General features: G+C 36.2%; 1 protein-coding gene across 5 annotated transcripts in view; it reads left to right on the top strand.

The window, feature by feature from the left end:
- KCNT2 (potassium sodium-activated channel subfamily T member 2) overlaps nucleotides 1-12,045 on the top strand; it is a 267,373-nt gene that overhangs the window by 208,695 nt on the left and 46,633 nt on the right. For all 5 annotated transcript variants that reach the window (XM_036868239.1, XM_036868233.1, XM_036868249.1 and 2 more), the window contains 3 exons: nucleotides 3,248-3,349; nucleotides 7,565-7,648; nucleotides 8,552-8,680. In XM_036868239.1, the coding sequence (XP_036724134.1) occupies nucleotides 3,248-3,349; nucleotides 7,565-7,648; nucleotides 8,552-8,680 (315 nt within the window). The remainder of the gene's footprint in view (nucleotides 1-3,247; nucleotides 3,350-7,564; nucleotides 7,649-8,551; nucleotides 8,681-12,045) is intronic.

The following is a 12,045-nucleotide window of genomic DNA, read 5'->3' as shown; positions in this document are numbered from 1 at the left end:
TATCATTCACAGTTTGTGAGTTCTTGTAGGCAAGGAAAGTATCCATATTTGTTTACTAGTGCCTGGTCCATATTCAATGCATAATAATTCTATCTTAACAGAATTTATGAGTTCTATACAGGAATTCTGTATGCCTAGCACTAAGGATAATGCCCTATGTAGAGTAGACTTGTCAACACGTATTTGTTTTTTGTTAACTGACTAATTTAGTAAATAAATGAATGAGTTAGTGTTTGATTGGAACCTTTAATAATGAATGATTTATAAAATGATACTTATCAATAGGATTCAGATGTGTGGAAAAAGGAAGAGAGTACCTTTCCTTCAGTGTAAGCCCTGAAGGTAAAAGAATATTTCTGTATTTGGAAAATACAGTGTATGAACTGGAAAATGTAACTGAACCAAAAATTTTTTTAATTAAATGTGCTGCGTAATGTAATTTAACTGAAGCATCTATGTAAATGTAAGTATATAATGAAAGAGAACATTTGAAATATTGGTTAAACCTTTATTAAAATTAGAGAACAACCCACTGGATTTAGGAAATGTATCTTCTCCGTCAGTATATCATTGAGCAGGGATAATGTGAGTGAAAGAAACCGCTATATGCCAAAGACCACCCTACCTGTGATCCACTGAGCTTACCATAGACTCAAGTTTTTGTCAGGAAATTCTTAGGACAAGCTCTTTTCATGAAGACATGTTGCTTTTTCACAGAAATCTTGCCTTTGAGTTCTCCAGGCATGTATTCCGCAAGAAAGTCTGAATCTTAGAGTAAACTGATTTTAGATTTATGAACAAAAATTTACATTATTGCAATTGTTTGTATATGAATTGGCAGCACCGTGTTGGATGACTGGGAGTTACAAAAGACTAGAGGCTGGCAAATTAATAGTCGGTTTAAGCCCCAGCAAGTACTACTGTAGCAGTAGGATGCAAAGAGGGAATAATTCTAAGATAATTCTAAGGATAAATGCTGGAGTTTGGAAATCTAATGGATGGCCTGGGGAGAAGGATGCGGAGATGGTGGTCAGAGATTCTCTGATTGACTAGTCAGTACCTTTGATTAATTAGTTAGGCGATTATTCAGCATGATGAGAAATTCATTTTAGTAAAGCATGAGATTAAGTTTACAGAAAGATATTCAGGCTGATAGTTGTAACTGAACTTTGGGAAAGATGTGAACGCTAATGTATGGGTTTAGAAAGCCTAAGATGAGATATTTAAAGCCAAAGACTAGACGGTTACACACTGACAGAGCAGAGGAGAGGCCAGAGTTGGAATCATGTTCTAATCACTAAATTATGGTTTTTCTCAGTCTTCCTCCGATTTGAGTTTTGAACGGTATTTGAGACCACATCTTCCTCTACAGCTGGAACGTGCTCAGTGTGTCCAGCTCCTCGGATCTCCGTCTCTGCAGCCACTGCACGCTCCCTGCCTCCCACCCACCCCAGCCCCACGTATGATCACCTTGGGAACACTATCCTGTGCCTCTCCATCCCCACCACCCAACCACCATGACTCTGAGTCTAACCATGAACAAGTTAATTCCCTATCTAGTTCTACTGCAGCTAAGTCTGCATCAAAGAAAAAAAAAAAGAACAAAACTTGATTTAAAAATTTTAAGGGATGAGAAAACATGCAAAAGCATAAAATCGTGTTTTGCCATGTGTCCCATGCCCCTTGTTAGCTAGAGGAGTGAACAATGAACAGAGATGATGGTCCTTGGCTTAGAAGATCCCAGTCAGATAACAGAGATCGGTCGCCAAGTTCTGGGAGAGAAGACCCTGAATGAGCCGTGTGCAGAGCCCAGCAGACTTGCTGTTTCCCACCTGACCTCGTGACAGATGCTGGACTTCCGATTCTCAGGGTCTCGGCACTTTATTCTGGCTACTTGCTTTAACTTGGGCTGAAGATCTATGGTTTTGGCAGTACACCTTAAGAACCAGATGTGCCCCCCAACTCACAGGAAAGCCTGCCTATCCCTGCAAGAAGACAGCTCATTCCAGGCATCTCCTAACCACCGAGGCGGTTCAAATGAAGCATTTTTGACACCAAGGCTAATAAATCAGAGACTGCGTTGTGATGTAATGGACACGGACACCAAGGGGGCACCGCTTGCGTATCCCTCCTTCTCTCTACATCTCAAGTGAGGATGTCCTTATAGTCTGGATGGGCCTAGATGTGGTGGAATAACTCCTCTCGCTCCCTGAAAGGGTCGATGCTGAGCGCCAGCCTCATCTGTCTGTTCAGGGGGAGCCCAGGGGTCAAGTCTCTCTAGTACCATCACGACAGCAAGCAGCAGCAGTGGCCCCCGTCCTCTCCAAGACCCCTTCCTTCAGCAATACTCCCTCCCCTCCATTCTTAAAAAGGGGGACCCAGAGACGTCCCCTCCCTTGAGATCGCCCAAATTTGCTACATTAGAAACAGGGGCTTTCTCCCATTGCCTCTGAGAGCGAGGGGTGATTTTTTTATTTGCTCAGCTGTGTCTTGTATTTCTTGTTAAATGGAAGTTTGCAGCAAAAGAAACGAGTGTTTTTGAGGTTACCACTTAAGGACAAGGTTAAGTTTCATTCTTAAGAAATTCCTTCCAATCTTACACAAACATCTGGTCTTAGGCCTTCATTTATTAACGGGCACTAATAGCAACAGAATTTTTCAAAAGAAACCCTCATACACCATAATACACACGCAAACACACACACTTTTTTGTCACTTACAGAAGCTTAGCTGCAGATTGGTGTGGCTGGCACAACTTTAAAGGCAGATGGGTAAATCAAAACTCGAACGACAGAAAGCTAGAAACCACTGGCTGTGATCGCTCCTACTTGCCTATGTTTTTTTGTCCTTACATATGAGAATATTCAAAAGCAGATATTCTAGATGTTAGGGTACAGTATGTGGCTTTAGGTGTTTTTATATTTGATGAAATAATGTTATTATGTTTGTTCCTTTTATTAATGTCACTTCAAATCCTGTTCAGAAGTAGGTACTAAGAGTAAATAAATGTTTAATGTATGAAAGGATTAAGCTTTCTTTACTATTGGGTATTTTAACCAGGAAAACTTGGTTATGAAAAGTAAAGGGACATTAAAAATACAATTAAAAGTGAAGTCATGACACATTCATAGCTAAGAACCACGTGATAAAAATGGCTTTCTTCACGTATGTTAGGAAAATTTAAGTAAGTAGAAAAGCATGAAATAGAGAATGCTCACAAATTTTTCTTTTTCAAATTTCTGAACAGAAAGAAAGAGAGCGAGGTTCTAATTTGGCCTTTATGTTCCGACTGCCTTTTGCTGCTGGGAGGGTGTTCAGTATCAGCATGTTGGACACGCTTCTGTACCAGGTATGCAGTGTTTCTTGTTTCTCTCTAAAATGTTGACTTTCTGTTTTCTTTAGATTCTATCAAACGCATAATACAACTAGCGTTTCTCACGGAGCCATTAACTTAAAATTGGCTCTGGAAGTAATCCAATATTTTACTTCATGTATTTAATGACATAAATGTGCCTATGAAACACACTGTAAGAAAAAATTATTTTTCAGAATAATCTATGAAATGATATTAGGCATTCTATGACACCAGTGTCCTACAATGTTTCATGTGTCATTTTAATACATTTTGCATATTTCTCTAAGCACATTACTAGACAATAAATAAAAGCTAAGAAGGAGGGCTTCCCTGGTGGCACAGTGGTTGAGAGTCTGCCTGCCAATGCAGGGGACACGGGTTCGAGCCCTGGTCTGGGAAGATCCCACATGCCGCGGAGCAACTAGGCCCGTGAGCCACAACTACTGAGCCTGCGCGTCTGGAGCCTGTGCTCCGCAACGAGAGGCCACGACAGTGAGAGGCCCGCGCGCCGCGATGAAGAGTGGCCCCCGCTCGCCACAACTAGAGAAAGTCCTCGCACAGAAACAAAGACCCAACACAGCCAAAAATAAATAAATTAATTAATTAAAAAAAAAAAAAAAAAAAGCTAAGAAGGAATTACTAGGTTAAAAAAAAGACAGCTTTCTTTCTAATACATATGTTTTTAGTAAGATACCAAATGATGTCAATAAACTGATAAACCAAGGACATTTTAAACATCTGCTAATTATCGCCTACTTCAGAAAAATGTAAGGAAGATTTTACAACCACTAAGAACCATTCAGTTTGTTCCTGAATGCCAGAGTTTTACATTGTCATTTTATCATTCTTAACTTTAGCTAAGAAGTTCATAGAGATTTTATTTTACACAAATATATTTTAATCTTTTTTTAACTCTGTCAGAAACTGAACAAAAGCAATATTTCATATTCTCTGATTCAAGTAATCAGATAATTTTAAAATATATCCATTAAGAGAAAAAAGATATTCATAGGGCTTTAAGTTATTAGATAACTTTAATCTCAAATTACGCATTCAAGCATTGTGTTGTCTTTTTTGATCATGTATTTTATGTACCCTCTTCCTCCATGCTTGACTGAATAAACTAATCCAAAGAGAGTTAAAGCTTTTCTACTGGCCTCTGGGCTAATTATGCCTATGACTGTCTCTGGCCGTGTTTCAAACCATCTGCTTATGCCAGATGAGTGCGGGAACAACACAGTAAAGAACCATAAACACTCCTGTTCTCCCGAAAGTTTCCAGACACATTATCTGGGTACTCCGGAAGCCAGGCTTCCACCCCAGACCCCACTGCCAGGCACACGTAATTCTGATCTCTCAAAGAGGGGGTTCAAGGGAGGGATTGTTTGAAGAGCAGTGTTGCATCTGAGGGGATTTATATCAATAGCAGTCAAATGCTTGCTGTCATTATGCACCAGTGGTTTTCAGATATTTTAGCCACAGTACCTTATGTTTAAACGAAATCTCATGAGAAAGTCTTTGATATATAAGCTAAGTAGAAGGAAAACCATTCTGCAGAATTGGAGAGCAGTAGTTATTACTTTCCTTTCATTTTTGTTTCACTTTTTTTGTTACACATAGAAATACAGGAAATTGTGTTTTTTCCAAAGCTAGCAGCTGCAGAAAGAATGAACTAGAACAATAATTTTCAAAGTAGTAATTGCCCATTTACCTTCTGATGTCAAATGAGATATTTTAATGGTACGTTTTTCAGATAGGTAAAGAGTATTTATTTACAGGTTAAAAAAAGATTAGAAATTTAAAACATTTTATTCTCTAAAACTATATAAAATGCATTCTTGTATTCGTAAAATATACAATCTAATTGTTTTGGTTAATGATTTAAACCCATCTTCTTAAAGATAAATGCTTCTATATTCAAGAACTATTATTGATGACTACAATTGTATAGTGATTTACTATTAATGTAATTCCATTCTAGACCTCATTTTATTTGCTTCCCCAAGGAAAACTGTAATATAGGCAGTATTATCAATCATAATATATGGATGAGACAAGGGCTCAGGAAGGTCAACTATCCAGTGTTTAGTGGGAATACTCATCTTCAAGCCATGCATACCTCATTAGATTAATCCCGACCCTTTTCCTGTGGTAAATGACTTTGCTTTTGTATAATGCTTGAGTTTGTTTGGTTGTTTTGTTGGTTTTTATTATATCCCACTTGAAACACAGATCGCTTTCATATTTTTAATCATTTTTATTAATTCTCATCTGTGTAGATCAAGAAAGACAATTATTAAAAAAGTTATTACCTAAAATAAAATTAAATAGATATTTAAAAAATCTTCTATGAAAAATCTTCTATGATCGCATCACATAAGACTGAATGCATGGATTTTGTGATATTAAATGGGGCTACCCACATTTTTGGCTCACACCTAACTCTAGTCTATGCCCTGATGAAGTTACAGGACGGATGACCTCCGGACAAAGAATGTGTTGATGAAGAATACAGTAAACATTAGCTATATTACCACATCTGGCTCTAAAATAATTTAAAATAGTCATTTGCCAAATCTTCAGTTTAATTTCTCTTCCATGAGTGCTTTCTGTTTTTCATTTTGGAAAATAATAGTTTTAAGTGCCCAAGAATTGGTTTAAAATTTTTCTTTAGCACACACTGAGTTACAAATGAACTTGAATGATGCTAACAGGGGTGCGTGTCACAGCTCCTCTTGGTGGCCCCAATATGTTCATGTCCTAATTACTAGGAGATTAATATACCTTGAAAACCAAAAGGCCTTTTAAATAAATGGCCTGGAAAAAATGGAATGGATGTGTTTCCTTATGTTCTTTTTTTGATGGGTTTAGTTTTTTGAAACTAGCTCTTGGTAAAAGAAATTAGCAATCAACAAAGTAGTCTAGAGGATTTATTTAAAAGGTGTCATAACTTTTAAAGTCTTTGCTATACAAAATAACTAGATGATTTATTGTTATTATTTTTTTATTGAAGTATAGTTGATTTACAATGTTGGGCTAATGTCTGCTGTATAGCAAAGTGACTCAGTTATAAACATATATACATTCTTTTTTCTAATATTCTTTTCCATTATGGTTAATCCCAGGAGATTGGGTATAGTTCCCTGTGCTATACAGTAGGATCTTGTTGTTTATCCATTTTAAACATAATAGTTTGCATCTACTAGCCCATCCCTCCCCCTTGGCAACCACAAGTCTATTCTCTATGTCTAGGAGTCTGTTTCTGTTTTGTAGATAGGCTCATTTGTGCCATATTTTAGATTCCACATATAAGCAATGTCATATGGTATTTGTCTTTCTCATTCTGACTTACTTCACTTAGCATGATAATCTCTATATGAATGGATAAAGAAGATGTGGTACATATATACAATGGAATACTACTCAGCCATAAAAAAGCACAAAATAGTGCCATTTGCAGCAACAAGGATGCAAAATACCTAGATGATTATTTAAATGTTTCACTTGTTAACACCTGACGATCAAACTCAAGGCAGTAATTTCATACGATTTATGAAGTAATTGTTACATGTCATGGTGAAATTTGCTTGTATGGGTTGAAAGTCTTTCTTTTCACTCAGACCAAAAAATAAACTTAAGAAACTAGAAGCATTTTTCAGTTAATATTCTAACTATTGAGTAATATTCTAACAACATGTCAAAATATATCATATGTTAGCAAATAAAATAGTCTCATGATGGTATTTAATATAACCTATTAATTCACTAATATTTAGATTTACTTAAATATTATATAGAAATGTATTCTACTAGCATAAAGTTTAATCCTAACAAAAAACCAAATGCTGGTTGAAATATTTCATTGTAAATTTTAGTCATTTTAGATTTTTTAAAACATTATTATATGTAGGCTTATAGTTTTTTGTTATTAAAAATCTAAAAATGTTTTCGTCACGTCCAATAACATCCATAAAATTTAAGCATATCTGGATATTCTAGAAAATAATCATTTCCCATATTTCTTTAAGGACAGCTTAACTGTGCATGTGTATTTAGGACACTGGCAAGATAGATTTTTATGTCCTTTTTTATGGGGGCTTAATGATGTGTTACAAGAAATAACCTTTAAGATGTGATAAGATGTTCATGCTCTAAGCTATTCTATGTATTTCCTACACACAATAAATACATATTTTGTTTATATTGCAGTCATTTGTGAAGGACTACATGATTTCTATCACCAGACTTCTGTTGGGGTTGGACACTACACCAGGATCGGGGTTTCTTTGCTCTGTAAGTTACTAATCTCTGGTGTAGATTATTCTGACAGGCAATTCTGAAAGCCGTCTATAATGATCTTTGGCTAACTCTTCTATGTCATTTATTTATTTTTTTCTAATATGTGCTCAAAGAATAGCATCCTAGTTTTTTTTAATTCCTTAAACTATGTTTATGGAAAACATTATTTAAATTAATAATCCCAAAGATAGCCATTCTGTACAAAATTCAGAACAAAAATAATCCTGAAGGTAGCCGTTCTGTACAAAATTCTAGCAGGTATTTGAGACTGACAGTTTCTGACATAGGATGCTACACTGCCAAGGAAAACAGTGATCATGACATTTAACCTCTCTGTTTTATAAATAAGTGTACTATGCCTAAGTGTATTTAATGAAGTGTCTTGCTAACAAATTCAAATTCATGATTAGCAAAGAGAGACCAGCACTTATGCCTCCTGTCTGTGAGTCCTGTGCTCCATACTATTACACATCTTCCTCAGTATGGGTACTAGTAGAACTTTGGATGGACAATTCATTTTTGTGCTGGAATGTCCTTTGCACCTCAAGATTTGTAACATCAGCAGACCCCATCCACTAAGGTTATTGCAATATTCAAACAAGTCTTTACAGGTTTTCCAACAATTCCCAATCAATTACCAGTGATATTGCCCACGTACATGGGACTAATACAATGCCATGCTGCCACAAATGAAGCAGTTGGTTTCTTAAGTTTGGGTGAACCCCAGGGATAAGGCTGAGATGGAATGTAATAAAAAACTTTAATACATGTATAAGCACTTATGAAATGTCACTTTGAGATTTCAAAATATCAATAAAACCTACCTTTAAAGAGTGAAAAATTACCATTGGGTTATTTCTTAAAAATTTGATATGTAAATAATTCCTATGATTGTAGATGAAAATCACCGAGGATGACTTATGGATCAGGACTTATGCCAGACTGTATCAGAAGTTATGTTCTTCTACCGGAGATGTTCCCATTGGAATCTACAGGACTGAATCTCAAAAACTTACTACATCTGAGGTTTGGAAATATCAAAATATTCCTGTCTTAATGTTTAATCTTATTGAATACTGCCATTCCTAAGCCTAGAAACTTATTTCTGAAATATGTCATTAAATTATGTAAATTATGTCAGGAATTTCATAAAATAATGTTGGGTAAAGGACTGTTTTAGAGTTTGTGGACTTTGGGCTCTGAATGTCTTTTGTAGGTTTTCAGGAAGTAAGTTAATTCTAAGTAACTTTTGGGTACATAAGAAAAGTTCTCAGGGCAAGCAAACTAGTTTTCTAATATAATCTTCAACTCCACATATTAGCATTTGGAAAGAGGGAAAACAAAGATAAGTTAGGAAGCATGAAACTCACATTTTTCAAACTCTAGGTTGAGGACTACTTTGAAGCTGAGAAAAAACTCTAGGATCAGTGCCAGACCCTCCCAGAGGAAAGCTCAGTAATTATAAAAGCAAACTAGAGCCTATTAAAATGCAACAGAATTTCTGATGCCTGCGTATGACCAAAAACATATTCACATTTTAATTTGGTCACACTATGTGGTTCCAACTTACGGTTTATATTCTTGAAATATTTTTTCTTCTTCAGATACCTCAAAGTTATTCAAAATTTTGGTTAACCATTTCTTTCTTTGGTCTTATGCAAAATAGAACCTCAACTATGAGGCTCAGATTAATTACATGCATTTTAATAGTCATGTAATCATTACACCAGCTTGTGATCAAAATCAGTGAATCCATGTGTGGAAAAGAAGAGCTTTATAAGAAGCATAAGGGTAATGGAGTAGATTTTTATCTTCTTGATATAATTTATAGTTTGACATTTAAGTAAGTGATATTGAGGCCAGAAGAAGATAGTTCAGTTTTTCTGAGATGCTCTTTAGTGGTTTCACTGCAGTTTCAGAGGTGCTAAAAGAAGCTTTATTGCCAACTCTGCTACTGAATCTGAGTTTGTCATTGGCTGTGGTCCCCGTGGTTCACACCACAAAGAGCAAGACAAAATCAGAGAAAATCAGGAATGATTGATGGGAGAAACATACCAGAAAGTTAAATGTGTAAGACAGCTTAGCCAGATATGCCTAAAATTTAAAGAACACTGCATCCAAAAAATTATTATTTGATGAAAAGTTATGAGAAAAAAAGTGCTTTCACACCTAAGCAATTAACCATTTCTTATTTGAACTTGATAAGAGCAAAGAAGATTTTCACACAGCAGCATACTATCCTGTTTTTATCTTATAATATGGACTTTGTGAATTTGAACATGGTAAATTCTGCCCTTGGTCAAGTTCATATCCATGTTCAGTCATTTTGTATTATTAAGGGATGTTGTTGTATGCTGTTTACAGTACAGATAGGGAAAGAGTAATTGAGTATTTGTACTGTCATCAAGGAGTATTTAATGTTACATTTTGGTCAGTTCTTCCTATCACAACCCAGCAAAATGTTTATAAAGCCCCAACCCTTTAGCTTATATTAAAAGCACACATCCTTGGAAAAATAAAAGGATCTGGTTTAAATGAGGATAATACCTGTTGTCTTCCTATACTGAATTCAGTTCATCTTCTGGAACACATATTTTTATTTAGATTTTATATTCTGCCTATTATAGAAAAAAAAGGCAATTTAAATAATTAAAGATAAAAATAGGACCTTCAAGCACTTTTACAGCAAAATATATTAATAGGGGCAGAGAAATTAATGCTACTTTACATCTAAAATGAAGTGACTGCTACAGTTGAAAAGGAGTTCTACATTTATTTTCCTGGCAAATAAGGCAAAAATAGAACTGTTGAGTTTTATAATAATTGTAGTTTGATACACAAAAGGATGTAAGTTCATCTAGAGAAAGATTTGTTTTTCCTGATCACTGTTAAAAGAATGAGTATATTATGTGCTTCCTTATTTAAGACATTGAATATTTAGAGATATTTAAGAGATAGATAACATGATGAACTTTATCTATCTTTAATTATAGTTTTGCAAGATGCAAAAGTACCAGTAAGGTGAATATCCCTTAAGTCAATGTTCTATTTCTTTTTTTAAAAGAGGGGAACATCAATTCAGTATTAACTCAGTAAAGACATTGGGTTTTGTACAAAGAAGAGAACATTCTCTTTTTCCTGATTATATAAAAACACAGAATAAGAGCTTAGTGGATTTAATGAAATGAAAGAGTGGCTCATATATTCCACCATCTCTCTCAAATTTCAAATGGTTCGAGAACACTCAAGTGTTAGAATTCAAATAATTTATCGTTGTCCAAAATGCCAATTTTTCTCTTACTTTAATTAAAGAAGGACACCAGGGCTTCCCTGGTGGCACAGTGGTTGAGAGTCCGCCTGCCAATACAGGGGACACAGGTTCAAGCCCTGGTCTGGGAAGTTCCCACATGCTGCGGAGCAACTAAGCCCGTGCGCCACAACTACTGAAGCCCGCGTGCCACAACCACTGAAGCCCACGCGCCTAGAGCCCGTGCTCTGCAACACGAGAAGCCACTGCGATGAGAAGCCCGCGCACTGCAGCGAAGAGTAGCCCCCGCTCGCCGCAACTAGAAAAAGCCTGCGTGCAGTGGCGAAGACCCAACGCAGCCAAAAATAAATTAAAAAAAAGAAAAAAATTAAGAAAAAAAAAAAAGGACACCAGATTTCAGGAGGTAGAAACTTCATTCAATAATTAGAATTGAAACATCTGACATCTTCTCTCTTAGATGGTTCACAGGTCCTCGTTCTCCCTAACAGCTTGCAGAGCTGGGTTGCGGTCCCTCACCCCGCAGGGGCGGTTTGAAAGGTGACTCTATGAAGAGGGTACACAGATGGTCTGTGGACGGGGAGACAGGGCACGTTTGCAGGCAGTAGTATCGCAGTGAATTCACAGAGCTAAGTGCAAAGGTACAATCTGTGTCCTTTACCCTTCAACAGCAGATTGAAGAGTCTTCCCCAGGGAATCTAACCAAGCCAAGTGAACGGCCTAATGATACAGACACGGGAGAGTCTCCAGGTCAATAATCTAGTCAGGGGACCATGAAACTCACACTAAAAACACCACACCCAGAGCTTTCAATCAATTTATTAGCCCTATACTCTTAATATAAGAAGACAACTCAAAATTCCCTATTTCAGGGAATAGAATGAAATAGAGATACCAAAGTAAACAAACAGAAAGAAAAAACTGAACTAGTAGGAAAGACAGATCACTGAGGGAAAAGAAAATATAAAACAAAATATAATAAAGACTTCTACTCCTAACTGTTTACCCAAGAGAAATGAAAATATATCCATACAAAGACTTGCACATGAATGTTCTCGGCAGTATTATTCATAATAGCCAAAAATTAGAAACAACCTAAATGTCCTTCAGCTAGTGAACAGATAGT

This window comes from Balaenoptera musculus, chromosome 1 (assembly GCF_009873245.2).
Source record: "Balaenoptera musculus isolate JJ_BM4_2016_0621 chromosome 1, mBalMus1.pri.v3, whole genome shotgun sequence".
NCBI classification, from domain to species: Eukaryota; Metazoa; Chordata; class Mammalia; order Artiodactyla; family Balaenopteridae; genus Balaenoptera; species Balaenoptera musculus.
This window is presented reverse-complemented; position numbering and strand designations above follow the sequence as displayed.